General features: G+C 43.3%; 2 protein-coding genes across 11 annotated transcripts in view; one reads left to right on the forward strand and one right to left on the reverse strand.

Annotated features, from left to right (window-relative positions):
• STARD9 (StAR related lipid transfer domain containing 9) overlaps positions 1-20,083 on the forward strand; it is a 117,608-nt gene extending 97,525 nt beyond the window's left edge. For 2 of the 4 annotated variants that reach the window (XM_020906740.2, XM_070469080.1), the window contains 7 exons: positions 16,544-16,661; positions 16,802-16,923; positions 17,124-17,188; positions 17,356-17,558; positions 17,690-17,787; positions 17,994-18,152; positions 18,616-20,083. In XM_020906740.2, coding sequence (XP_020762399.2) covers positions 16,544-16,661; positions 16,802-16,923; positions 17,124-17,188; positions 17,356-17,558; positions 17,690-17,787; positions 17,994-18,152; positions 18,616-18,717 — 867 coding nt within the window. In that variant the 3' untranslated portion in view covers positions 18,718-20,083. Of the gene's footprint in view, positions 1-16,543; positions 16,662-16,801; positions 16,924-17,123; positions 17,189-17,355; positions 17,559-17,689; positions 17,788-17,993; positions 18,153-18,615 lie in introns of those variants that run through there. The other 2 variants (XM_020906741.2, XM_020906744.2) reach the window with 2 other exon arrangements.
• Positions 1,600-27,041, reverse strand: part of CDAN1 (codanin 1) — a 33,113-nt gene continuing 7,671 nt past the window's right edge. For 2 of the 7 annotated variants that reach the window (XM_070469081.1, XM_020906754.2), the window contains 9 exons: positions 26,643-26,801; positions 26,222-26,285; positions 25,972-26,050; positions 25,637-25,785; positions 24,384-24,491; positions 24,192-24,255; positions 23,851-24,032; positions 23,488-23,595; positions 21,894-22,715 (listed from right to left, as the gene is read on the reverse strand). In XM_070469081.1, the coding sequence (XP_070325182.1) occupies positions 22,590-22,715; positions 23,488-23,595; positions 23,851-24,032; positions 24,192-24,255; positions 24,384-24,491; positions 25,637-25,785; positions 25,972-26,050; positions 26,222-26,285; positions 26,643-26,801 (1,039 nt within the window). In that variant the 3' untranslated portion in view covers positions 21,894-22,589. Of the gene's footprint in view, positions 15,859-18,585; positions 19,669-20,997; positions 21,042-21,893; positions 22,716-23,487; positions 23,596-23,850; positions 24,033-24,191; positions 24,256-24,383; positions 24,492-25,636; positions 25,786-25,971; positions 26,051-26,221; positions 26,286-26,642; positions 26,802-27,041 lie in introns of those variants that run through there. The other 5 variants (XR_011488232.1, XR_011488230.1, XR_011488231.1 and 2 more) reach the window with 5 other exon arrangements.

Consider the following 27,041-nt stretch of genomic DNA (forward strand, 5'->3'; position numbering starts at 1 on the left):
CAAATGCGAGGCATGAACCAGGGGCCAGGACCGCTGTGATACTTAGGAAGTTTTGTCTCCTAGGGGCCACTCACTGCTGACATGAACCCTCATGAGCAATGGCCTTTGGTCTTCCCTGTGGTTTTGTCTCCCTTCCCTGTTCATTCATTCATTTATTCAACAGGTATTTATTTTGTGGGCACTATTTTAGTCACTGGGCAAAATTATTCTTGTCCTTAAACAGATTATTAGAGGGAAGTAGCTTGTTTTATGATTAATTATTGTTGTAGAAAATTCTATGAAGAAGGAGTGCAAAACAATATGAAACAGGAACCTGACTTTGTCTGAAGGATCAGCAAAGATGCTCTGAAGAGACTGTGTTTAAACGGAGACTGGAAAACTGAGAGGTAGTTAACTCAGTAGAAGTTGGTGTCTGGAGATACTTGGGGGGCAGAAGAGCTTTCCAGGTGGAAGACTCAGCAAATGAGTATTTAAGGGAAGAATTTTATGGGGAACTACAAGAAGGTTAGTGTGACTGGAATGTAAAGAGTGAAATGGAAGAATCACACAAGAAAAGACTAGAAAAGGCAAAGTCATGTAGACTCTATTGAAAATTATGGCTGCTTTCTAATCCATATGATTATTGCTACTTCCCAAAGCTGCTGATGAATTTTTTTAGTGGGGAAAATGACAGATTTGGCAGAGAAGAGACAAGAACAGCCCCGGTAGACCCGCTTATGACTGTGACAAAGCTGAGAGATCACAGTGTCTTGGTTCAGGGCACTGCCCAAGTGGAGAAGCCGATGTGCATGTGTTGACTAGAGAATCCACAGGCACCAGGGTGGATTGGAAGTTGGAGCCGGGGAGTGGGAGGAGTGAGAACCACACATACTTTGGGCTCTAAGGGCTTGTGATGTCCATGTGATGAGGAGCCCTGGAAGGGACAGGTTTTGAGGGGAAGATCACCATCTAGTTTTGTATTGACTGTGTTGAAAGTACATGTGAGAAATGCAGGGGAGTAGTTGAAAATCAGGCAGCTGGGATCCAGATCTGGAGCTCAGAGATGCGATCTGGCTGGGGATATAAAATCTGAAAGCAAAACTTTTATGTGTTTTATAAGCAAAACTTCACATAGTAAAAAAAAATAAAAACAGTACTCAAATAGTAACAAAGGTACAGGACGTCAAGTGCATCTTTCAGTCTCCTTCTTGCCTCCCCAGAAGCATTCATCCATCTCAGTTTGCTGTATATTTCCAGAGATATCCTGTGCATCTCTTAGGATATGTATATCTTTTAAAAATATGTATTATCTTTTTGTGAAGTTCATGAATGGAAGCATACTATACCCATTTTCTCTCTGCTCTTTTTCCTTAAAGATATTTTTTAGATATTGTTTCATATCAGTAAATCTGGTCCTTTTTTAAACAGCTGAATAGTGTTTTTCTCTTTTATTGCATGTTGTTTTGTTTCTGTTTTGTAAATAAGTTCATTTGTATCATCTTTTTAGACTCCACATACAAGTGATATCATACGATATTTGTCTCTTCTCTGTCTGACTTACTTCACTTAGTATGATAATCTCTAGGTCCATCCATGTTGCTGCAAATGGCTCTATTTCCCTTTTTATGGCTGAGTAATAATCCGTTGTATATTTGAACCACATCTTCTTTATCCATTCATGAGTTGGACATTTAGGTTGCTTCTGTGTCTTGGTTATTGTAAACAGTGCTGCAGTGAACACTGGGGTGCATGTATCTTTTTGAATTATGATTTTCTCCAGATAAATGCCCGGGAGTAGAATTGCTAGATCATATGATAATTCTATGTTTAGCTTTTTAAAGAATCTCCAGCTGTTCTCCATAGTAATTATACCAATTTATATTCCCATAAACACAGAGGGTTTCTTTTTCTCCACATCTTCTCCAACATTTAGTGTTTATACACTTTTTGATGATGGCCATTCTGATTGGTGTGAGGTGATATCACATTGTAGTTTCAATTGATTTAATAATTAGCGATGTTGAGCACCTTTTCATGTGCTTTTTGACCATCTGTATATCTTCTTTGGAGAAATGTCTGTTTAGGTCTTCTGCCCATTTTTTGATTTTTTTTTTTTAATTGAGCTGCATGGGCTGTTTGTATATTTTGGAGATTAATCCCAGGTCAGTCACTTTGTTTACAAATATTTCCTCCCATTCTGTAGGTTGTCTTTTCATTTTGTTTATGGTTTCCTTTGCTGTACAAAAGATTTTTAAGTTTAATTAGTTCTTATTTGTTTATTTTTGTTTTTATTTTCATTACTCTAGGAGGTGTATCCAAAAAGATATTGCTATGATTTATGTCAGAGTATTCTGTCTCTGTTTTCCTCTAAGAGTTTTATAGTATCTGGCCTTAAACTTGTCTTTATTCCATTTTTATTTATTTTTGTGTATGGTATTAGAGAGTGTTCTAATTACATTCTTTTACCTGTAGCTGTCCAGTTTTCCCAGCACCAGTTATTGAAGAGTTTATTTTTTCTCCAGTTTATACTCTTGCCTCCTTTGTCATAGATTCATTGACCATAAGTGTGTGGGTTTATTTCTGGGCTTTCTATCCAGTTCCATTGATCTATCAGTCTTTGTGCTAGTACCATACAGTTTGATTACTGTAGCTTTAGTATAATTTGAAGTCAGGGAGTCTGATTCCTCCAGCTGCATTTTTCCTTTTCAGGATTGTTTTGGCTATTCTGGGTCTTTTGTGTTTCCATACAAATTTTAAAATTTCTTGTTCTAGTTCTGTGAAAAATGCCATTGATAATTTGACAGGGATTGCATTGAATCTGTAGATTGCCTTGGTTAGTATGGTCATTTTGACAATACTGATTCTTCCAATCCAAGAATATGGTATATCTTTTCATCTGTTTGTATCATCTTCAGTGTCTTTCATCAGCACCTTATAGTTTTTAGAGTATAGGTCTTTTGCCTCCTTAAGTAGGTATATTCCTAGCTATTTTTTTCTTTTTGCTGTGATAGTAAATGGAATTGTTTCCTTAATTTCTGTTTGTTTTTTCATTGTTAGTGTGTAGAAATGCAAGAGATTTCTGCGTATTAATTTTATATCCTGCAACATTACCAAATTCATTTAGCTGTAGTAGCTTTCTGTTAGCAACTTTAGTATTTTCTATGTATAGTATCATGTCATCTTCAAACAGTGAGTTTTACTTCTTCTTTTCCAACTTTTCTTTTATTTCTTCTTTTTCAATTTTTCCAACTTCTTTTATTTCTTTTCTTTCTCTGATTGCCATTGCTAGGGCTTCCAAAATTATGTTAAATAAAAGTGGTAAGAGTGCACATCCTTATCTTGTTCCTGATCTTAGAGGAAATGCTTTCAACTTTTCATTATTGAGTATGATGTTAGCTGTAGGTTTATCCTATATGGTCTTTATTATGTTATGATAGGTTCCCTCTATGCCCACTTTCTGGAGAGGTTTTTTTTTTTTTTTTTTAACCACAAATGGGTGTTGAATTTTGTCAAAAGCTTTTTCTGTACATGTTGAGATGATCATATGGTTTGTATTCTTCAACTGATTAATATGGTGTATCACACTGATCGATTCCTGGATATTGAAAAATCTTTGCATCCCTGGGATAAATTCTGCTTGATCATGGTATATGATCCTTTAATGATCCTATTGTTAGATTAGTTTTGCTAGTATTTGTTGAGGATTTTTCATCTGTGTTTATCAGTGTTACTGGCTTGTAATTTTCTTTTTTTGTGATGTCTTTGGTTTTGGTTATCAGAGTGATGGTGGCCTCATAGAATGAGTTTGGGAGTGTTCCTTCCTCTGAAATTTTTAAAAATTGCTTCAGAATGATAGATGTTAAGTCTTATCTAGATGTTTGATAGAATTTGCCTGTGAAGCCATCTGCTCCTGGACTTTTGTTTGTTGGAAGTTTTTAAGTCATGATTTCAATTTCAGTACTTGTGATTGGTCTGGCTCATATTTTCTGTTTCTTCCTGGTTCAGTCTTGGAAGATTGTACCAGTCTAAGAATTTGTCCATTTTATTGGCATATAGTTACTTGTAGTTTCTTATGATCCTTTCTATTTCTGTGGAGTTAATTATAACTTCTTTTTCATTTCTAACTTTATTGATTTGAGTCCTTTCCCTTTTTCTCTTGTTGAGTTTGGCTAAAGGTTTGTCATTTTTGTTTATCTTTTTCAACGAACCAGCATTTTTAGTTTCATTGGTCTTTTCTATTGTTTTATTTCTGCTCTGATCTTTGTGATTTCTTTGCTTCTACTAACTTTAGGTTTTGTTTGTTCTTCTTTCTCTAGTTACTTCAGGTGTAAGATAAGGTTGTTGAGATTTTTCATTTCCTAAGGTGAGATTTTATTGTTATAAACTTCCCTCTTAGAACTTCTTTTTCTGCATCCCAGAGGTTTTGGATCATTTTGTCTCTAGGCATTTTTTTACTTCCTCTTTAATTTCTTCAGGAATCTATTGGTCACTGAGTAAATTGTTTAGCCTCCATGTGTTTGTCTTTTTTACAGTTTCTTTCCTTGTAGTTGATTTCTAATCTCATGGTCAGAAAAGTTGCCTGATATGATTTCAGTTTTCTTAAATTTGCAAAGGTTTGCTTTGTGGCCCTGGAGAAGGTTCTGTGTACACTTGAGAAGAATGTGTATTCTGCTGCTTTTGGATGAAATGTTCTATAAATTAAGTTCATCTGGTCTTATATGTCAGTCTTTTATTGATGATTGTTCAGCAGTTGTGATTCTGGTGTTTTCAGAGAGGAGGTGAGATTAAGTCCTTCTGCTTCACGATCTTGTCTCCTCCCCATAATGATTGTTGGATAGAGTAGAACTTACAGTCTCCCTCCTACCACATAGGAGGACATAGGAACCTTATAAAGTCTTATGACCCAGCAGTGCTTATTCCTGTGCTCTGCTCTTTTATGATTTGAAGTTACATACACATGCCTAGAATACCAGATAGAGAAGTAGATTGGTAGAATTTTCAGATCATTGGCTTATCATAAAAGGGTATAACTCAGGAACAGCCAGAAGGAAGAGATGCATAGGACAAAGTATGTGGGAGGCAGCACCCTCCCCAAATCACATGTTCACCAACTCCAAAGCTCTGTGGTATATTCCTTCTTGTTTGTTTTTTACATGAAAGTTAGGATTAGCTTGTTTAGCTCAATTATGAAAACTTCTTAGTATTTTTAATGGGACCATATTAGATTTATAAATCAACTTATAGAGAAATCACATCTTATCCTGTTAATTTCCTAACCAAGAATGTGGAAGGATCAATCCTTCTTTTTATGATTTAAAACTTTCCCTTCATGTGTCTCTGAAATTACGTATCTGATTTCTTCTGCTTTATCTTTTTTATTTCTGTTATAAATAGATTTTCTCTTCCTTTATGTCTTCTGTCTGGTTGTTTTCTTGTATGTATGAAAGTTAAGTTGAATGCTATGTGTTAATTTTGTGCCCATACTGTTTTTTGACTGATTCTCTAGGTCCACATTTATACAGTAGTCACTAACACAGGTAGCTTAATTTATTATGTTAAAATTTCAGTTCTCTCTTTTTTTTTTATTTATTTATTTTTATTTATTTATTTATTTATTTTTTCTTTTTTTTTTTTAAATTTCAGTTCTTAAGTCACACTAGCCACACTTCACATGGTCAGTAAAGATATGTGGTTAGTGGTTACCATATTGTGAAGCTGTGCTCTTGATTTTTTTTTTTTTTAAGGTATACAACCACATCCTCTGCAAATAGTGATCATTTGACCATTTGCTTTCTAATTTTTGAACCACTATTTTCTTCTTATTTTCTAATTGAATGAACCTAATGTCCCAGCATAAATAAAATAATAGTGATGACAGTAAACATCCTCATCTTATTTGAGGTTTTAGTGGGAATGCTTCCAAGAATTTCCTTCATTTAAGCTGAACGCTAACATTTGAGCTGAAATAGATGTACTTTGCAATATTAAGGAAGCATTTATCTATTACTATTTTATATAGTATTCTTATCCAAAAGGTTATTTCAGTCTCTAGAGATGAGTGTTTAATTGATCTGGGGGCTAATAATTCATACATTCTTATAATACTTTATATACTTATACATAGGATATCTTCTTTTAATGAACATTCAGAGTTTATTTGCTAATATTGTATTCAGGATTTTGTGTCAGTATTTATTAATTTTTTTCCTGAAGTTTTTGTTTTTACAGTTTATTTCAGATTTTGGTATCAATGTTATACTTTTCATAGAAAAAAAAAGGTTGAAATTTTCTTTTTCAATGTTTAGGAATAGTTACAAAGGTAATGGAAATGTTTAATCCTATTAAATGGTCAGATTAAAGTCAGATGATGTCAGGACTTGGGGACATAGGAACCTTATAAAGTCTTATGACCCAGCAGTGCTTGCAAAGTTTATGAGGGAACATGTATGAAATTATTTCCTAAAGCATTATTTGAAGTGATAATGAGTTGGAACCCAGTAGAGAATCCATCAGTGAGAGAATAGATATATAAGATGTGGTCAACGCACATTTGTAATACTATGTAAAAATAGGTCAGTTCAGTTGCTCAGTTGTGTCTAACTCTTGGCTGACCCCATGGACTGCAGTATGCCAGTCTTCCCTGTCCATTACCAACTCCCAGATCTTACTCAAACTCATGTCCATTGAATTGATGGTGTCATCCAACCATCTCATCCTCTGTTGTCCCCTTCTCCTCCCACCTTCAACCTTTCCCAGCATCAGGGTCTTTTCAGATGAATCAGTTCTTTGCATCAGGTGGCCAAAGTATTGCAGCTTCAGTTTTAGCATCAGTCCTTCCAATGAGTATTCACGACTGATTTCCTTTAGGGTTGACTGGTTTGATCTCCTTGCTATCCAAGGGACTCTCAAGAGTCTTCACCAATACCACAGTTCAAAAGCATCGATTCTTAGGAGTTCAATTTTCTTTATGGTGCAACTCTCACATCCATATATGACTACTGGAAAAATCATAGCTTTGACTAGACGGACCTTAGTTGATAAAGTAATGTCTCTGCATTTTATTTTATTTTTTTGCCTCTGCATTTTAATATGCTATCTAGGTTGGTCAAAGCTTTTCTTCCAAGGAGCAAGCATCTTTTAATTTCATGGCTGCAGTCACCATCTGCAGTGATTTTGGAGCCCAAGAAAATAAAGTCTGTTACTGTTTCCATTGTGCCCCATCTATTTGCCATGAAGTGATGGGACTGGATGCCATAATCTTATTTTTTGAGTGCTGAGTTTTAAGCCAGATATTTACTCTCCTTTCACTTTCATCAAGAGGCTCTTTAATTCCTCTTTGCTTTCTGCCATGAGGGTGGTATTATCTGCATATATGAGGTTATTGATATTTCTCCCTGCAATCTTGGTTCCAGCTTGTACTGCATCCAGTCCGGCATTTCACATGGTGTACTCTGCATATGAGTTAAATAAGCAAGGTGACAACATACACCCTTGACTTAACTCCTTTCCCAATTGGGAACCAGTCTGTTGTCCAGTTCTGTTGATTTTTTGACCTGCATACAGATTTCCCAGGAGGCAGGTAAGGTGGTCTGGTATTCCCATCTATTTAAGAATTTTCCACAGTTTGTTGCGATCGACACAGCCAAAGGCTTTGGTGTAGTCAATGAAGCAGAAGTAGATGTTTTTCTGGAATTCTCTTGCTTTTTCTGTGATCCAGCGGATGTTGGCAATTTGATCTCTGGTTCCTCTGCCTTTTCGAAATCCATCCTGAACATCTGAAGGTTCTCGGTTCATGTACTGTTGAAGCCTGGCTTGGAGAATTTTGAGCATTACTTTGCTAGCGTGTGAGATGAGTGCAATTGTGCAGTAGTTTGAGCATTCTTTGGGATTGCCTTTCTTTGGGATTGGAATGAAAACTGACCTTTTCCAGTCCTGTGACCACTGCTGAGTTTTCCAAATTTGCTGGCAATTTCACAGTTATCATCTGTTAGGATTTGAAATAGCTCAGCTGGAATTCCATCACCACCACTAGCTTTATTCCTAGTGATGCTTCCTAAGATCCACTTGACTTCGCATTCCAGGATGTCTGGCTCTAGGTGAGTGATCACACCATCATGGTTATCTGGGTCATTAAGATCTTTTTTGTACAGTTCTTCTGTGTAATCTTGCCACCTCTTCTTAAACTCTTCTGCTTCTGTTAGGTCCCTACCATTTCTGTCCTTTATTGAGCCCATCTTTGCATGAAATGTACCCTTGGTACATCTATTTTTCTTGAGATCTCTAGTCTATTGTTTTCCTCTATTTCTTTGCAATGTTCACTTAAGAAGGCTTTCTTATCTTTCCTTGCTATTCTTTGGAACTCTGCATTCAGATGGATATGTCTTTCCTTTTCTCCTTTGCCTTTCGCTTGTCTTCTTTTCTCAGCTATTTGTAAGGCCTCCTCAGACAACCATTCTGCCTTTTACATTTCTTTTCTTGGGAATGGTTTTGATCACCACCTCCTGTATACTGTTACAAACCTCTGTCCATAGTTCTTCAGGCCCTCTGTCTATCAGATCTAATCCCTTTAATCTATTTGTCACTTCCGCTGTATAATCATAAGGGATTTTATTCAGGTCATACCTGAATGGCTTATTGATTTTCCCTACTTTCTTCAAATTAAGTCTGAATTTTGCAATAAGGAGTTCATGATCTGAGCCACAGTCAGCTCCTGGTGTTATTTTTGCTGACTGTATAGAGCTGCTCCATTTTCGGCTGCAAAGAATGTAATCAATCTGATTTTGGTATTGACCATCTGGTGATGTCTATATGTAGACTCATCTCTTGTGTTGTTGGAAAAGGGTGTTTGCTATGACCAGTGTGTTCTCTTGACCAAACTCTGTTAGCCTTTGCCCTGCTTCATTCTGTATTCCAAGGCCAAACTTGCCTGTTACTCCAGGTATCTCTTGACTTCCTACTTTTGCATTCCAGTCCCTTATGATGAAAAGGACATCTTTTTTGAGTGTTGTTTCTAGAAAGTCTTGTAGGTCTTCATGGAGCTGTTAAACTTCAGCATCTTTGGCATTAGTGGTTGGAGCATAGACTTGGATTACTGTGATATTGAATGGTTTTCCTTGGAAATGAACAGAGATCATTCTGTCATTTTTGAGACTGCACCCAAGTATTGCATTTTGGACTCTTGTTGACTATGAGGGCTACTCCATTTCTTCTAAGGGATTCTTGCCCACAGTAGTAGATATAATGATCATCTGAGTTAAATTCACCCATTCTGGTTCATTTTAGTTCACTGATTCCTAAAATGTCAATGTTCAATCTTGCCATCTTTTGTTTGACCACTTAACAATTTACCTTGATTCACGGACCTAACATTCTAGGTTCCTATGCAGTATTGTTCTTTACGGCATCAGACTTTTCTTCCACCACCAGTCACATCCACAGCTGGGCACTATTTCCACGTTTGCTCAGCTGCTCCATTCCTTCTGGAGCTGCTTCTCTGCTCTTCTCCAGTAGCATACTGGGCACCTACTGCCCTGGGGAGTTCATCGTTCAGTGTCCTGTCTTTTTGCCTTTTCACACTTTCCTTGGGGTTCTCAAGGCAAGAAAACTGAAGTGGTTTGCCTTTTTCTTCTCCAGTGGACCACATTTTGCCAGAACTCACTACCATGACCCGTCCATCTTGGGTGACCCTACATGGCATGGCTCATAGTTTCACTGAGTTAGACAAGGCTGTGATCCAAGTGATCAGTTTGGTTAGTTTTCTGTGATTGTGGTTTTCATTCTGTCTGCCCTCTGATGGATTAGGATAAGAGGCTTGTGGATGCTTCCTGATGGGAGGGACTGGCTGTGTGGGAATCTGGGCCTTGTTCTGATGGGCAGGGCCATGCTCAGTAAATCTTTAATCCAGTCTTCCATTGATGGGTGGGGCTATGTTCCCCCATGTAGCTTGGCCAGAGGCTAAACTGTGGTAGGAGTTATGGTGGTAATGGTTCAGTTCAGTTCAGTCGCTCAGTTGTGTCTGACTCTTTGCGACCCCATGAATCACAGCACTCCAGGCCTCCCTGTCCATCACCAACTCCAGGAGTTTACTCAAACTCATGTCCATTGAGTCGGTGATGCCCTCCAGCCATCTCATCCTCTGTCGTCCCCTTCTCCTCCTGCCCCCAGTCCCTCCCAACATCAGGGTCTTTTCCAATGAGTCAGCTCTTCTCATGAGGTGGCCAAAGTATTGGAGTTTCAGCTTCAGCATCAGTCCCTCCAATGAACACCCAGGACTGATCTCCTTTAGGATGGACTGGGTCCTTGCAGTCCAAGGACTCTCAAGAGCCTTCTCCAACACCACAGTTCAAAAGCATCAATTCTTCAGTGCTCAACTTTCTTCACAGTCCAACTCTCACATCCATACATGACCACTGGAAAAACCATAGCCTTGACTAGACAGACCTTTGTTGGCAAAGTAATGTCTCTGCTTTTTAATATATTATCTAGGTTGGTCATAACTTTCCTTGCAAGGAGTAAGCATCTTTTAATTTCATGACTGCAGTCACCATCTGCAATGATTTTGGAGCCCCAAAAAATGGAGCCCAGAAGTCAGCCACTGTTGCCACTGTTTTCCCATCTATTTCCCATGAAGTGATGGGACCAGATGCCATGATCTTAGTTTTCTGAATGTTGAGCTTTAAGCCAACTTTTCCACTCTCCTCTTTCACTTTCATCAAGAGGCTCTTTAGTTCCTCTTCACTTTCTGCCATAAGGGTGGTGTCATCTGCATATCTGAGGTTATTGATAGTTCTCCCAGCAATCTTGACTCCTGCTTGTGCTTCCTCCAGCCCAGCGTTTCCCATGATGTACTCTGCATAGAAGTTAAATAAGCAGGGTAACAATATACAGCCTTGACATACTCCTTTTCCTATTTGGAACCAGTCTGTTGTTCCATGTCCAGTTCTAATTGTTGCTTCCTGACCTGCATATAGGTTTCTCACAAGGAAGGTCAGGTGGTCTGGTATTCCCATCTCCTTCAGAATTTTCCAGTTTCTTGTGATCCACATAGTCAAAGGCTTTGGTATAGTCAATAAAGCAGAAATAGATGTTTTTCTGGAACTCTCTTGCTTTTTTGATGATCCAGCAGATGTTGGCAATTTGATCTCTGGTTCCTCTGCCTTTTCTAAAACCAACTTGAACATCTGGAAGTTCACGATTCACGTACTGCTGAAGTCTGGCTTGGAGAATTTTGAGCATTACTTTACTAGCATGTGAGATGAGTGCAATTGTGCAGTAGTTTGAGCATTCTTTGGGATTGTCTTTCTTTGGGATTGAATGAAAACTGACCTTTTCCAGTCCTGTGGCCACTGCTGAGTTTTCCAAATTTGCTGACATACTGAGTGCAGCACTTTCACAGCATCATCTTTCAGGATTTGAAATAGCTTAACTGGAATTCCATCACCTCCACTAGCTTTGTTCATAGTGATGCTATCTAAGGCCCACTTGACTTCACATTCCAGGATGTCTGGCTCTAGGTGAGTGATCACACCATCGTGATTATCTGGGTCGTGAAGATCTTTTTTGTACAGTTGTTCTGTGTATTCTTGCCACCTCTTCTTAATATCTTCTGCTTCTGTTAGGTCCATACCATTTCTGTCCTTTATCGAACCCATCTTTGCATGAAATGTTCCCTTGGTATCTCTAATTTTCTTGAAGATATCTCTGGTCTTTCCCATTCTGTTGTTTTCTCTATTTCTTTGCAATTGATCACTGAGGAAGGCTTTCTTATCTCTCCTTGCTATTCTTTGGAACTCCGCATTCAAATGGGAATATCTTTCCTTTTCTTCTTTGCTTTTCGCTTCTCTTCTTTTCACAGCTATTTGTAAGTTGTCCTCAGACAGCCATTTTGCTTTTTGGCATTTCTTTTCCATGGGGATGGTCTTAATCCCTGTCTCCTGTACAATGTCATGAACCTCCGTCCATAGTTCATCAGGTGCTCTGTCTATCAGATCTAGTCCCTCAAATCTATTTCTCATTTCCACTGTATAATCATAAGGGATTTGATTTAGGTCATACCTGAATGGCCTAGTGGTTTTCCCTATTTTCTTCAGTTTAAATCTGAATTTGGCAATAGGGAGTTCATGATCTGAGCCACAGTCAGCTCCTGGTCTTGTTTTTGCTGACTGTATAGAGCTTCTCCATCTTTGGCTGCAAAGAATATAATCAAATCTGATTTCGATGTTGGCCATCTGGTGATGTCCATGTGTAGAGTCTCCTCTTGTGTTGTTGGAAGAGGGTGTTTACTAAGACCAGTGCGTTCTCTTGGCAAAACTCTGTTAGCCTTTGCCCTGCTTCATTCTGTACCCCAAGGCCAAATTTGCCTGTTACTCCAGGTGTTTCTTGACTTCCTACTTTTGCATTCCAGTCCCCTATAATGAAAAGGACATCCTTTTTGGTTGTTAGTTCTAAAAGGTCTTGTAGGTCTTCATAGAACCCTTCAACTTCAGCTTTTTCAGCATTACTGTTTGGGGGCATAGGTGTGAATTACCGTGATATTGAATGGTTTGCTTTGGAAATGAACACAGATCATTCTGTCATTTTTGAGATTGCATCCAAGTACTGCATTTTGGACTCTCTTGTTGACCATGATGACTACTCCATTTCTTCTAAGGGATTCCTGCCCACAGTAGTAGATATAATGGTCATTTGAGTTAAATTCACCCATTGCAATCCATTTTAGTTCTGATTCCTAGAATGTCGACGTTCACTCTTGCCATCTCGTTTGACCACTTCCAATTTGCCCTGATTCATGGGCCTAACATTCCAGGTTTCTATGCAATATTGCTCTTTACAGCATCGGACTTTGCTTCTATCACCAGTCACATCCATAACTGGGTATTATTTTTCCTTTGGCTCCATCCCTTCATTCTTTCTGGAGTTATTTCTCCACTGATCTCCAGTAGCATATTGGGCACCTACCTACCTGGGGAGTCTGTTGTTTTCAGTGTAAGAGTCAGAATCACAAACTGGATGAACACCTAGGCAAAGTACTGAATGAAAAGCACTGTGAAACAGTGAGGTAAAACATTACTAATTGTATAAGTTAAAACTACATACAATAAAACAATCCTTTTGTAAGAATACATACAAACAAAATGATGTATCCTAAAGAAGTCAGAATAATTTGAGGTGGGTGGGAGAGGGAAATTGGGGGTGAGAGATTAAAATATTTTTAGAATTACCTAAGTTTTTAACATGGAGTATAATGATTCTGTGAAAATGACAAGGCCTGGTGTTTGGCAGGATAAGTTGTTTGAAAAATTTCTTCTTTGGAAAGTGGTCTATTGAGATCAGAGTTCAGCAAACTCCTTTGGACATATGTGGTCCACTAGTTGTTTTTGTAAATAACATTTTACTAGAATATGGCCTCTCTCATTTGTTTATGTGTTCTCTGTGGTTGCTTTTATGGTATAGTGATAGAGGTAACAAGTTGCATCTATTAAAATGGTCCACAAAGCCTCAGATACTTACTATACCCTTTACAGAAAAGTTTGCCAACCTCTGTTTTAGATTTTCCATCTCTTCTGAAGTCAATTTTGATTTGAACTTGTTAATTTCTGCCCTTTAAAATAATTAATTCCTTCTTGTGATAATTACGTAGTTTTTCTTTGTCTCATAGTCAGTAATTTTATAGGATGTGTTCGTCTGTTGTTTTGTCATGATTAGATTGTGGTTATGCATTTTTGGCAAGAATACCACAGAAACTGTGCCCTCTCAGTTGGGGTTGCCAGATAAAGCAAAGAAAAATGTGCAGGATACTGGCTATTTTAGAATTTCAGAGAAACAACAAATAGCACTGTGGTATATATTCCATGCAATGCTTTATCCTCAATATTTCAGAGGGTACCAGATGTCATTATGTCTTGTTAGTGATGTTAACCTTGAAGTTACAGTAGTGGCTAGAATCTCTCCACTGAAAGTTAATATTTTTCTCTTTATAATTAATAAACATCATGGGAAAGATAGAGACCATGCAAATATACTATTTTATCTCAAGTTTTTGCCCACTTATTTTAGCATCCATTGGTGTATGCCTGAAAAAATTATTAATGTGGTGTTTTAATGGCAATTTTTTATTTCCCTAATTTCTTCTACATTTATTGATTCTTCTGGTATTTCTGTAAGGAAGTGTTATTCTTTCTCTATTTAGATTTATCCAGTTATTTATTTTGTTCAATTTGGACTCATAAATATTTCATTCTATGAGTTATAATCCAGTATTATCATTATTAATTTAATTGCCCAGATTGTTCCAGATTTTATTATTTGGAGTTCTTTTTCTTTCAGATTGAGTCTTATGCCCTTTTAACATGCCCATCCTTTCTGAGCACTTTCTTTAGTTCATTTATCCTTTTATTGTTGCTGCTGTTATAACTTGTTGACTTTTAGTACGTTCACAGAGTGGAATATCCATCGACACAATTAATTTTGGGGTATTTTCATTACTCCAAAAAGGAACCTTCTACCCTCCTTAGTTATTACTTCCCAAACACACGATCCCCAACTCTTCCTAAACCATTAATCTACTTACTTCCTGCCTCTATGGATGTGTATATTCTGGACATTTCATATAAATAGAATTATACAATATATGGTCCTTTGTGACTGGCTTCTTTTAGTCATAATATTTCCAGGGTTTCTTGATGTCCTACAGTTGCTATAACAAATTACCATAAACAAAGTGGCTTAAAACAACTGAAACTTCTTCCAGAGTTCTTGAGGCTGGGAGTGTGAAATCATGATGTCAACAGGGCCATGCTGCTTTTGAAAATTCTAGGGGAAGAATCTAGAATTCCACGCCTCTAGATTCCATGCCTCTAGAGTTCCACGCCTCTAGAGTTCCGTGCCTCTAGATTCCATGCCTCTAGATTCCACGCCTCTTTCTTAGCTTCTGGTAGTGGCAGACAGTCCCTGGCTTGTAACTGGATCACTCCAGCCTCTGCCTCTGGCATCACATGGCTTCTCCCCCTGTGTCTCTCTGTCCCTATGTCTTCATGTGGCCTTCTTATAAGGACACCTGTCATTGGATGTAGGTCCCACTCTAATCCAGTAGGATCTCATTGTAACTCGATTACACCTGCAAAGACCCTATTTCCAAATACAGTTACACTTACAGAGAGCAGAAGTTAGGACTTCAGTGTATCTTGTTTTGAACCCACAGCAGGGTTCATCCACACTGTAGCATGTATCAGAATTTCATTCCTTTTTATGGCCAAAAATATCACACTGTATGATTATCATATTTATTTGTCCATTCATAAGTTGATGGACATTTTAGTTTGTTTCCACTTTTTGCCTAATATGAATAATGCTGCTGTGAATGGGATATGTTCAGCAAAATGAGGACTGGGACCTGTTCTCTAGATCCAGGCACATGGATCTAGCAATGGCTAGCTTTGAGTGGGTTCAGAAGGGGATAGAGGCAGTAGGTGGCAAACGGTGACAGTCCTTTCAGGTCTATCTTTGAAGAGCAAAGATGCCTATAAAGGAAGGATTTTAAAGGTGGGAGAAATCTTTGCATGCTTAAATGCTCATATGAAGAATCTAGTGAAGAGGAAGAGGTGGAGGCAATAAGTGAAGAGCGAGGTGATCAGTAGTGAAAAGTTCTTAAGAAGGTGGCAAAATATCTCAGTCTGTCAGACTGGATGTTGCAGGAAGAAGAAAGGAGGTGAGGATGGAGACAGAGTACCTCTGTTTACGTCTTCTTGTCTTTAAAGCAGCACAAGGTTAGGAACTGATGATACAGTTTGGATGGTAAGTGCCTTTTAGATCCACCAGAAGTCAAGGGTCATGTCGTTGAGGAGCTGCTCGCAGTAAAGATGGGGTCTGGCTTCAAATTTCCTAATGATGGGAAAGATTGAAGGCAGGAGGAGACAGAAGACAACAGAGGATGAGATGGTTGGATGGCATCACTGACTCAAAGGACATGAGTTTGAGCAAGCTCTGGGAGCTGGTGAAGGAGAGGGAAGCAAGGTGTGCTGCAGTCCATGCGTGGGATTGCAGAGTGGACACGATTTAGTGATTGGACTGGAACGGCTTCCACATTACAACCTTGGGCTTAGCCATTGGACGTGGGGCTGGGGCCAAAAATCAAGCTTTTCACAGCCCATCGCTCTCCCTCCCCATCCTACCTCCCAGCTGGGCTTTGTTTGCTGCTCACACTAAACACAGCTCCAGCCGTGGCCTCATCCCAGTTGCTTCAGTGGGCAGAGGGTCCTCCCCCCGCCGACCCAGTGACCCCTGGTACCTCTCAGGCCCCAGTTTATACTGATCCCTGTTGGAACTCTTCTACAAGCAACCTTGAACTTGTGACTTGAGGGGCAAGGAAACTCTCCAGGGACTGGTTTCTATTGCTCTTGCCTTCTTGGGGGCATCCAGCTTCCTGTAATCCCAGTGGGGATGACCTTTTCACTGGAGCCTTTATATTGAAGACTGTCTGTGCAGTTCAGAGGCAGAGATGACCCTGCACTGGCTTTCTGGCACTTTGCTCTCTCGGCTCTGGTCCTGAGCATCTTCTCTTCTTCAGGGCAACACAAACTTGCCTGATTCCAGAGACTCCTGGGTATGGGAAGTGCGGGGCCGCTCTTCAGTGAGGAACAATCAGCTGAATCTGGCCAGCTCTGCCTGGAAAAGCTTAGCTTACGGTGAGTGGTGGGGCAGGTACCTGCCTTGTGTGGGGACTTCAGGGCTGAGGTCTGCTAGATCCTGGGGGGCTGCTGTCCCTCAGGATGCCAGTGCTGCCCCAAGGCCCTGATGCTCAGGAGCCTCCACCTATTCATTGTAGGCCGCAGTGCCGCCTTGGGCAGTTGCTGCTGTTCCCCGTCCAGCCTGTCCAGCCTGGGGACCTCCTCCTCCTCCTCATACAAGGATTTGGCCAAGCACATCGTGGACCTCTCTATGGCTGATGTGAGGTTTCCCGCAGCAGACTCTGCTCGTTGGGGAGGGAGGAGGAAGAAGGGAGGAACAGGGCAGCTTAGGGCTTCTTCAGCAGCTCTCTCCCTTCACAAAAGGGGCAATTCAGGAAACGCTAGCCTGAGGGACTCATCCAAGGGCCTGCTCTGTATCAGCTGTGCCCACTAATCTGGGTGTGGTCACTGTGTCCCCAGGTGATGGCTGCTTGCTCAGATAACCTGAACAACCTCTTCAGCTGCCGGGCAGCAGCTGGCTGGAAGTAAGTTGCTTTGCACAGCGTCTTATTGTTGCAGCTCTGCTGGCCTTGTCTCCTCCTTTGCCTTCTCCACCCTGGCTTCCTTGAGTCCCTCACCTGAGCTCTTCTGTGACCCTAGAGCCCAGCTTTTACCCCCTCCTCCTCTTCTCCACCCTTGGTGTCTCCCCCAGCCATCAGGGTGAGGAGCAGGAGGTGCAGCTGTACTACAAGATGTTCTCTTCTACCCGGCATGGCTTCCTGGGCGCTGGCGTGGTGTCCCAGCCACTGTCTCATGTGTGGGCAGCTGTGAGTGACCCCACCTTGTGGCCCCTGTACCATAAGCCCATCCAGACAGCGAGACTTCACCAGCGGGTGACCAACAGCATCAACCTGGGTGAGCCCAGGGAACAGAGGCAGCACTCTTGGGAGGCTGGGTACTCAGGCTTGGTCTAGCGGGGTGTCAGGCTGTAGAATGATGGGGTGTCGCTGGGCACCTTCTGACTTTCTGCATCCCTGCCCCTCCAGTGTATCTGGTGTGCAATACCACCGTGTGTGCACTGAAGCAGCCACGGGATTTCTGTTGTGTCTGCGTGGAAGCCAAAGAGGTGCCTGCCTTGCTGGCGGTAAAGATGTGGGAGGAACTTGGGCTGGCATATTGTGAAAAGCAATCTCTGTGGGCATGGTCCTCTGGCGGGGGAGGAGGGCAAACTGGACATGATGTGTGGCGGGGAGGGCCTCAAAGGCTGGTCTTTCCATGGTACTGCCTGCACTGGAGCCTGTCCCTGGTGGAGCCGCATTACATAGGCTGAACTCACACTGCTGTTTCCAGGGGCAGCTGTCTATCATGGCAGCCCAGTCTGTGTATGATGCATCCATGCCAAGACCCAGCAGAGAGATGGTCCGAGGGGAGATCCTGCCCAGTGCCTGGATCCTGCAGCCCCTCACCGTGGAAGGGAAGGAGATCACCAGAGTCATCTACCTGGCCCAGGTGATCCACCTCCTGCAGCTGGTCTCACAGCATGCCTTGATTTGACCCCAGCCTCATGGGAGCTTACTGTAAAGCTGTTCAACATCCTTTAGGACCCAGGACCTGTGGCCTGAAGCTGGAGGTTTAAGGGTTTCTTGGGTCACAAGTCAGTGGCAAATCAGAGAGGAAGGAATGAGGCAGAGCTGATCAACCTTCTTGAAAGCTGCTCTTTTCAGAGCCTGGTGGCCTTCATCCTCTGGCTGTCCCCAGGGTCCTCAGGAGATAGATGAGTCACTGTGAGGCAGAGCAGCAGCCTTAGTTCCCTGACTTGACATTGGGAAGTGAAGCTTTTGTCTAGATCTGAGCAGCAGCGCACAGGACTGTGCAGAGTTCAGTTCAGAGTTTGTCCCATCACCGCAGCTACTTACGGCTGAAGTATGCCCCAGTGCACACCTTTGACTCTTCCCTCTCTGGTTTATTTCAGGTAGAACTTGGTGCTCCAGGATTCCCCCCTCAACTTCTGAGCTCCTTCATCAAACAGCAGCCACTGGTTATAGCCAGACTGGCTTCCTTCCTTGGTAGTTAGCATCTCACAGTCAAGATGGCACTCCAGGATGCCCCAGAGATGCTGGGGCAGTTCTTGTTACTCTCAGTATCCTGATGCAAGAAGAGCCAAGGCTACCTGCTGTGGCTGACTGAACAGACGGCATTCCGCCCCGAAGTTCCAATGAAACCTGGTCGGCACTTGGTCACAGCTGGCACCTCTGCAGAGCAAGGGGGCTTGAGCTTCTGGCTCTGGCTGTCCAGAGTGAATGAAGCTCAACTCACCTTTTTGGATTTCTCACCTTTTTTTCCTGTCTCTGGGACCCTATGGCATATAGGCCACTCGAGGATCAGGATTGGGTACAGCCAGTAGAGCTGGGAAATGGCAGTGCTCTGACATGGTGCTTACTTAGTTTGGTGCAGCCCTTGGGCTGGTAGAGAAGCAAGCTGCCATCGGCCTCCAGCATTCAGCTCCACTGTGGGATGGAGTGTTAGGAAATACCAAAACAGAAAATGGTTTAAAAAACATCTACACAAACCAGAACAATGATGAAGAATTGTTTCTCCTCCTTGAATCTTTACAAATTGCTTTATTATTAATTTTTGCCTTGCCCCCACCCACTTCCTTTCCCTCGCAGGAGAGGACGTTCATTTGGGTCTTGGCCCGTTAGGAGTACTGATCGGTGCTGTGTTACGGAGCCTTCGCTCCAGAGCTCAGTAGAATGAGAAAACCACTGTAGAAGCTGGCTGCATAGATTTGGGGTAAGGGTGGGGCCCCAGATCCTTGAGGAAGACTGGGGATGGGGCTTGGGCATCTCTCATTTCAGAGATGAAAAACTGTCTTTTGAAGACAGGAGGGATGATAATGGACTTCCTAGAGGAGGTAAGTTATTTGTTAGGAGGAAGCTCAGTTCCATTCCTTACCTCACTCGAAGGCTTGGTTCCAGCCTTCGGGCTCCTGAGCATTCCACGCACTGCTGTAGCCCCTTCTGTTCTAGGGTGGGATGGAGACTGGGTTCAGTTTTCTGACTGAACTTGAGCTTTTATTCTGTATGGTTACTTGAAAGTGCTAGGGGTGGGAGAGATTCTTGGCTTCAGTTCTGGTGCCCAGAATCTTTGGTAGAAGAGGATGACCATATGGGGGTTGAGATGATGTGGTAAAAAAGGTAAATTTCTGCATAGTCCAGCAGAGATTTATTTTTCTGAAAGTATTTGCAGGATTTTTTCCCCTCTTACCTCAGATTAAGTTATTTATATATTATTGAAGGTTTTTTTTTAATTGCTTTTAAACTTATTTTTCTGGTTAATATTTTGGTAACACTTGATATATTTAACACCCTATTTATGTACTCCCTTCTCTTTTCATTATGATTAAGACCACTGATTGAAAAGTTCAGAACACTTGCAAATTAAGTCCAGTGTGTACTTTTATTCAGTGAAGACTACCCTGGGATAGCCTAAATGTGTCATTTGAGCTCAGTATTCAGCCTGGATTATGATGGCAGTAACTGTTCATGGCCCAGTTTCAAGCTATAGTTTACACATATATACTGTTTCCTATGAGCTCAGCACTGCTTTGCATATAAAGAGCAACCAGATTAGTTGCCCAGCTACTGCCAGCTGTAGCCCAAGTTTGAACAAGATGGACAATTCCAGAAGAGTCACTGGCACACCCAGCGGTAATCACAGAGCCCTGGAAGGAAGCTCTTTAGCAGGTATGTCCCTCTGGGGCTTCTGAGGCAGAGCCAGCAGTGGGAATCTGAACATGTGGACAGCCCCAAGGAGACCATATCCCCTGAACTAGAGAAGCCACAAGCCAGGCATGTGAGTCAGCAAATCAAAGAACACTAGCTGACACTGGTGCTAAGATATTTGGTTCTCAAGACTTTATTGTGCATTAGAATTACGGAAAGGACTTGGGACACCCCAGGCTGGCCCCATTCAAGTTTCTGATTTAGAGGCCTGGAGGGGCCCACATATTTGTATTTCTAGGAAGTCCCAGGTGATTGTGAGGCTGCTGGTCTGGAGACCACACTTTGAAAACCAGTTTTAGATAACTAGTAGAAAGCAGGCATATGGAAAAGAATCTAAATACTAATGAGTTCACTAGTTCATTAGCTGCCTATCTCTAATTCCTTTCTGATTGCCTGCCTAAAGTAAGCCTTTAAGGTTCACACAGAACAGCATTATTTCCTGAATTGGGCCTGTTGCTATTTATCTGAGTAGCCTTTAACTCAGCATCTTCCAGGGCTCCAGGCTTTCCTCCCTGCTTGCTTGTCTGTCTCATCTCACATGGAGCTGAGTGTCTGAAGTAGCTGCTTACCTTGGGACTCAGCTTCCTGGAGCAGTGCTTTCGTTGAGCCATACCTGATGGGTGCAGAAAGATAAGACATTTCTTAAAACTTTTTTGGTTCCCAAGTATTCAGAACTTTCAGAATTTCCTATAGGAAATGTATGTTAGATTCGAAGCACAGATGAAGAAAAAAGGTTCAGATGCAAAAACTTATTGACTCAGATGAGCTGAGGGGAAGGGCAGGTCACAGCCTGACTAGGCAGAAGTGTGACTGGAGAGGTATGGGGGACGTTCCCATTTTCACCCTTCTGTGCTGACAGGACCTACTATAATGGCACACAGCAGACCTCTTTAGGCCCAGAGCCTCTTACCTACCCTTCCTTGGGTTGTAGACCTCTTTGACAGCTGAAAACTTTTCCTCTAAGAAATACACACACATGCACACAGTTCAAGAGGGTTCACTGAGTACCCTTCTTTCCCTGGCAGAGACTGAATCTCTCTGTACACACTGCCAAAGTAGAAAAACCATGAATTTTACAGGAATGAATTTAATGCACATTATCAGAGTAGTGCTTTCTTAGAATCAGTGCACCATTTATAGACATGTAGAATGCTTCCGTTCTGAGTCAACTCAAACATCCCCAACTCCTGCCCCCACCCCTCCCCAAAAACAAGTGAGTAGAAATTTCACACATCCTAAACCTTTAAAGGGAGTTGCACAGAAGTCAGTACTGTTGGCAGTGAGCTAATAAGGGCCCCAGGCTCTCTGATTTGCAGGTCTCACATACGGGAACATTTAGTCTCTGCTGAGTGGCCAAGCCACTAGGACAGCTCTATCCTGTCAATACCCACCTCCAAGCCCACCTGAGACTTTGCAGCCTTCTGTAGGTACGAAAAAGGTGAAAAAAACTAGACAAGAGCCCCTGTAAAGAAAACAGTTTATTTTAAAAAGCTCTAGTGTTCTGCCCGTGCTTGGCCCCTGGATGGAGCTAGAGTCAAAAGTTACTACCTGCACGGGACTGAAGGCAGGCAGGGTGCAAGGTAAAAGGCAGGTTTCTGTCGGGCGAGCCCCACATCTGTTGTAAATTTTTAAGGAGATGGCAGTCCAGCTCCTGGTGGTAAGAAAATGTAGACTCCCAAGATTCATGTTTAACTTTACTCACAAGTTAAGTAGAAGTCAGTTGCCTTTGTCATGATTTTCCAAACCACAAAGCTTTAAGAGATACTGGGGTAGCAGCAAGTGGGGCTCGAATCTTGTGTCAACAAGTCCCCACAGGTCATTTCACTTAGTATCCAAGTAGTAAAGCCAACTCTTCTCCGGGACTGGAATATCTAGGTTTTTCCACCATAATCCTGAATCCAGTGACCCCTCCTTCTTCCTCTTGGACTTGGGATGGTGAGCCTGCCGTCCGTGGGATGCCGAGCCTGCCGTCTGTGGGATGCCAGGCAGCCACACACTTCCTTCATATGTGAGCAGGAAGTCTGATGACAGATGGAGCTACTTCACAGCAGCACGGGTCACAGTGGGCACTTGGGGTGGCTCTGGGGCCTCCTCCTGAGGCACAGTCAGGCTGGGTTCCAGCACACTGGTGAGATGCCCAAAGTAGGGACACATTCCAGCCCTAGCTCTGGGCCAGCACAGTCCCCCGGTTTGGCTGTACCAGTTCACAAGCTCTTAGCTGGGGTTCTGGCACATGGGGCTCAGCTAAAAACAGGTTGAACAGTGTTGCTAATTCTTCAGAGAAATCCTGGAATAAGCAGAAAGGTGACTGAAAAAGCAGACACATGATTCTAAATTGTTCACCCTTTTTACTAAAAATCAGTCCCAAATATGAAGCCCTAGCTAAGCAGTGAGTAGACAGCATAGGTATTTTGTTTTTTCCCAACTGCCTTCTACATGGAAATGGACTTGTCCCATTAGTACTCTAGGACGCTCAAGTCCAACAGGGCGAGCCTCTACTGGGAGGCTCAGAACCAGTAATGAGTACTTCATATGCACATTATTTCATCTTGAAAAACCCCATAAGGTCTAAGTTATTCCCATTTTATGGATGAAGAAACTACTTTGCCCTAAATCACATTAAGGACTGACTAAGCTTAAAATCCAGGTTATCCTGATTATAAACACCCACAGTTGGGAATTCCATAGCAATCCAGTGGTTAGGACTCCACAGTTTCACTGCCAGGGCCTAGGTTCAATCCCTGACCCTGCAAGACAAGCAGTGTGGCCAGAAACAACCCCACCATCAGAGGGTTTTGCCAGAGGTGTGCCATGCTTTCTCACTATCTCCCATCTTCCCTTTCTCCATGGACACAGTCCTTCATATAACAGCTACTTAAATGTGAAGGAGGTGCCCCAGAACAGCCATTTCATTTCAGGGTGGTCCTCCAGACATCTGACAATATTCGCTGAGCTTTGGAAGATCCTCAGGATGCCAGGCCCTATCACCTGCCCCCCTTTCAGGATAAAAGGGACATGACACTTATTCTCTCTCCAGATAGAATATGAAGACTCCTTACCCCTGGCCACTGGGTCTCATGGAGGCTGCCTAGGCAAGCCTCTATCTCCATCCGTCTCATCAGACCTTTCTCTACCAGCTCCCGGAGCAAGAAGAGCAGCAGGTCCCACTGCAATACATATGGAGAAAGAGGTCAGGGGGCTAAGAGGACCACACAGTGACCCTGATACAGAGGACAGAGCTGCTAAGGGAGAAGGAGAGATGAGACTGAGGAGTCTCTCTGAGTGTACAGGAGAAAATAAGTACAGCCCCAGAAAAGGGGACTAAACCAGCTAATAACATTTGGGGCAGTGGGTGTAAAAGATCACTGCAGAGGCTTCTAAGAAGCCTGCCCGCCAGCCCCCATCCACCTTCTCTGGCTCACCTCCCTCGGCCGAGTGTCTGCCAGAAGCCCCACGTTTCTTGGCCTCAGCAGTAGCTGCAGTGGAACTGGCACCTGAAAGTCATCCTTCCACAGGGAGAGCAGCATGAGCAGGAGCCTTCGAGCCTGCCCCCTCTCCAGCTGGTGCTGTGCCGGAGGTCCCAGGATGGGAATTTGATCTGCAACTGTGGGAAGAGAGAAAAGCCAAGCTTTAAGAAGTGGAGGCAAGGTCATGTGTCCCTGAGAGGAAGAAGAGCAGAAAACTGTTTTCTAATCTTGCTTGTACCCAACCCAGAGAACTGGGGGATCTGGCAACAGAGGGATGTGATAAAAAGGAGCCATACCAAGGAGGGACGCTAACTCCACAGAGCACTTTGCCAGATGCTGCTCAGCCGGTGGGCACAGGAACTGTGGGGGAAAAACAGGAGACCCTGGATATTAGCACCATAATTCAAGCAGCAGCCCTGGGCCAGTGCAGCTCTGATTACCAGGCACTGGACAAGGCTAGGAAAGAAGGCCATCAGGCCCTGTCTCACCTGGCGGCACCGCAGCATCTGGCCCAGTTGGCCCAGCAGCTGCTCCAGATACTCGGGGGCAACTCCCTCCTCCGGTTCCCGGGGCCCCACAGCCAGGGAGAGCACGTCCTGGAGAGGAAGGGTGGCCGCAGAGTAAGCCTTCAGGCCAGGCCAGGGCCAAGGAGGCCACAGAGAATGTGGCTTGGGGTGGGGATCAGCCAGTGGAGACAGGCAGAAAGGAAAGGTGAAGTAATGAGCCAAGGTGCCCTTGGGACTTGGGCAGGGCAGGGCAGGACAGCACAGCTGGCAGAAGCGACCAAGTGGACAACAGGGGGAACAGATGGATCAGGTAAGCCAAGGGACAGTGTGCTGCCAGAGAGCTCGAGATGTCGTACCAAGCCAGTTCTGAAAGCATGCATGTCCTATCACGTACATGTGGTATTTTCTGTCCCTCATGATTCTCCGTTCATTTTCTCAGGAGAGTCGAGGCCTCAGGACAGAAATCATCTGTGTATTGAAAACCAGTAGCTAATGGCTGCTGAGAGTTTCCTTCTCCATCTTATATACTCTCGAACTTGAGTCAGTCCTTTTTTGTCCCTAGTTTAAATCTTTATTACAACACTACTACCGCAGATCTGGGCCAGTTACTAGTTTAGGTCCCTGTCCCAACCACTCCAATTGTGCTCCTGAGCGTGAAAACAGCCCCAGACAATTTGTAAATGAATGAACGTGGCTGTGTTCCAATAAAATTTTATTACAAAAACAAGCAGCAGGTTGGATTTGGCCCACGAATTGTTCAGATTCCTGTTCTAGACCGTATAAATCCTTTTTATCAAATTAAGAGCACTGATAAATTATTCTTACTGCCTGTAACCAAACAAGCATCATCTCCCACACAGGAGAATGTTCCTGAAATACTGTCCCAATACTGGGATGACTGTTCCTTAAAACTTCCCTGTTGTACTAGATAGCCATTCCCAACTCCACTCCCGATACCATCTATGTACCGTGTACTCAGTCAACAATTTTCACATTGACCCTCTTCCCTTTCACCCTTTTGGGTGATTCAAGTACAAAAGTCAGAGAAGAGCAATTACTAAAACCATTCAATTCAGTTTGGCTCTACCTAACTCCACTCAGTAACAAAATGGAAACTAGCTGGACAACACAGAAAGCCGCTACACGAACACTGGAGCTGAGGAAGAAAGAAGGGCGACCAGGAAGAGAGCAGGGGGCAGGAGGAGGGGAGCCGAAGGGAGTAGGGAGCTGTGTACTTTTATCTCGGAGATGAGGTGGGAGGGGAGGGGAGCATGGTGCTCACAGGCACGGGAGCAGCCCCTCCGCTCCCCCCGGGCAGCTGGCTCAGGACCCTGGGCTCGAAGCATGCGACTCACGGCCGCTTTCACCTCCCTTCTGATCAGTGCTGCAAGTAAGAGGGAGGACAGAGAAGGGGTCACCAAGGCAGGCCTGCACAGGCTCACCGCGCCAACCCCTGCCCTCCCCTGCTGCCAGCTGGCCCTGAGTCCTGTCTCCCCCAGAGTGGCCTCCAACTTCCTGCCAGTCCACTTTTGAAAAACTTGGTCAGTCACTCCCCTTCCCTGGACCTCACCTGTGATGTTGGCTGACAACCATGCGCAGGCTTTCTCTGTTGCAAGGCCCACAGCAATGTTCTCTGCACTGCTCAGAACCTGTGACACAGAAGTAGTTTTGAGTCAGGGGCAAGTTAGGACAGTGACGAACGCCTAAGTCCAGGACTGACCCGCCTACCACCTCATGTGCATGTTCACACACAGACAACCCCACAGCACTCCTCTCCTACCAGCCCCAGCCCACTAACCCCAGGACCACTTCGTACGTACGGCTGTCGGGGTCTCCTCAGGAAGCAGTGCCCTCACGGCGCCTGGGCTCTTCTTCTGGCAGAACCTGAAAGGAAACAGAGGTCAGCGATGTCTGGAGACATCAGCTGGGTCCCTGAGTGCACCAACCCCCTGAGCTGGGAGAGCTCTGCCACAGGGGAGGGCATGCTCAGCCCTCTGGGCCCAGCCCAGATGCCAGGAGATTAGACACCCAACCACATGCCCTTTCAATTTGACTCTAAACTTGGGTCCTTAAACCTCTGAAAACCAAGATAAGAGCCTACAGAGCAGGCAAAAATAGAATTACAACAGCAGGGTGGGAAGAGGATATGGAATAAACGATGAATATAAGAAAAAAAGGACAGGAAAGTAAAGTCTAAGAGAAGAGTGGAGATAAGAGGATCCAAATGGGCTGGTCTCTTACTCCCGCCCCTGGGTCAACGCCTCGGCCCCGTGAGGGCACAACTGGGAACACAAGATCTCCAACAGCTGGGCTGGATCGCCCCCTTCCTGTCCCTGCGTCACCAGCTGCTCTTGAAGAAGCGATTCTGCCTGGCGCACCAGCTCTGCCACCAGCGTGGCCCTGCAGCAGGAACAGCAAGATTTTGAGGTAATTGGAAAGGGGCTGCAAATTCAAGCAAACCGGGTCAGAACTAACTTGAAAGAATGTTAGCCATTTCAGGCTCCCCCATCCCACTGGGCCCTTGTCCTCTATTACCCCCTGTCCCCACCCCTCAGCTGACTTTCCTCAGTTTGGTAACAAGGTGTTAAAAAGGGGGAAAATGGTAAGGAAGTGAGCCTGGGACCTGCAACACCTTCATTC

The sequence above is a fragment of the Odocoileus virginianus genome, chromosome 6, assembly GCF_023699985.2.
Source record: "Odocoileus virginianus isolate 20LAN1187 ecotype Illinois chromosome 6, Ovbor_1.2, whole genome shotgun sequence".
In the NCBI taxonomy this organism is placed as follows: domain Eukaryota; kingdom Metazoa; phylum Chordata; class Mammalia; order Artiodactyla; family Cervidae; genus Odocoileus; species Odocoileus virginianus.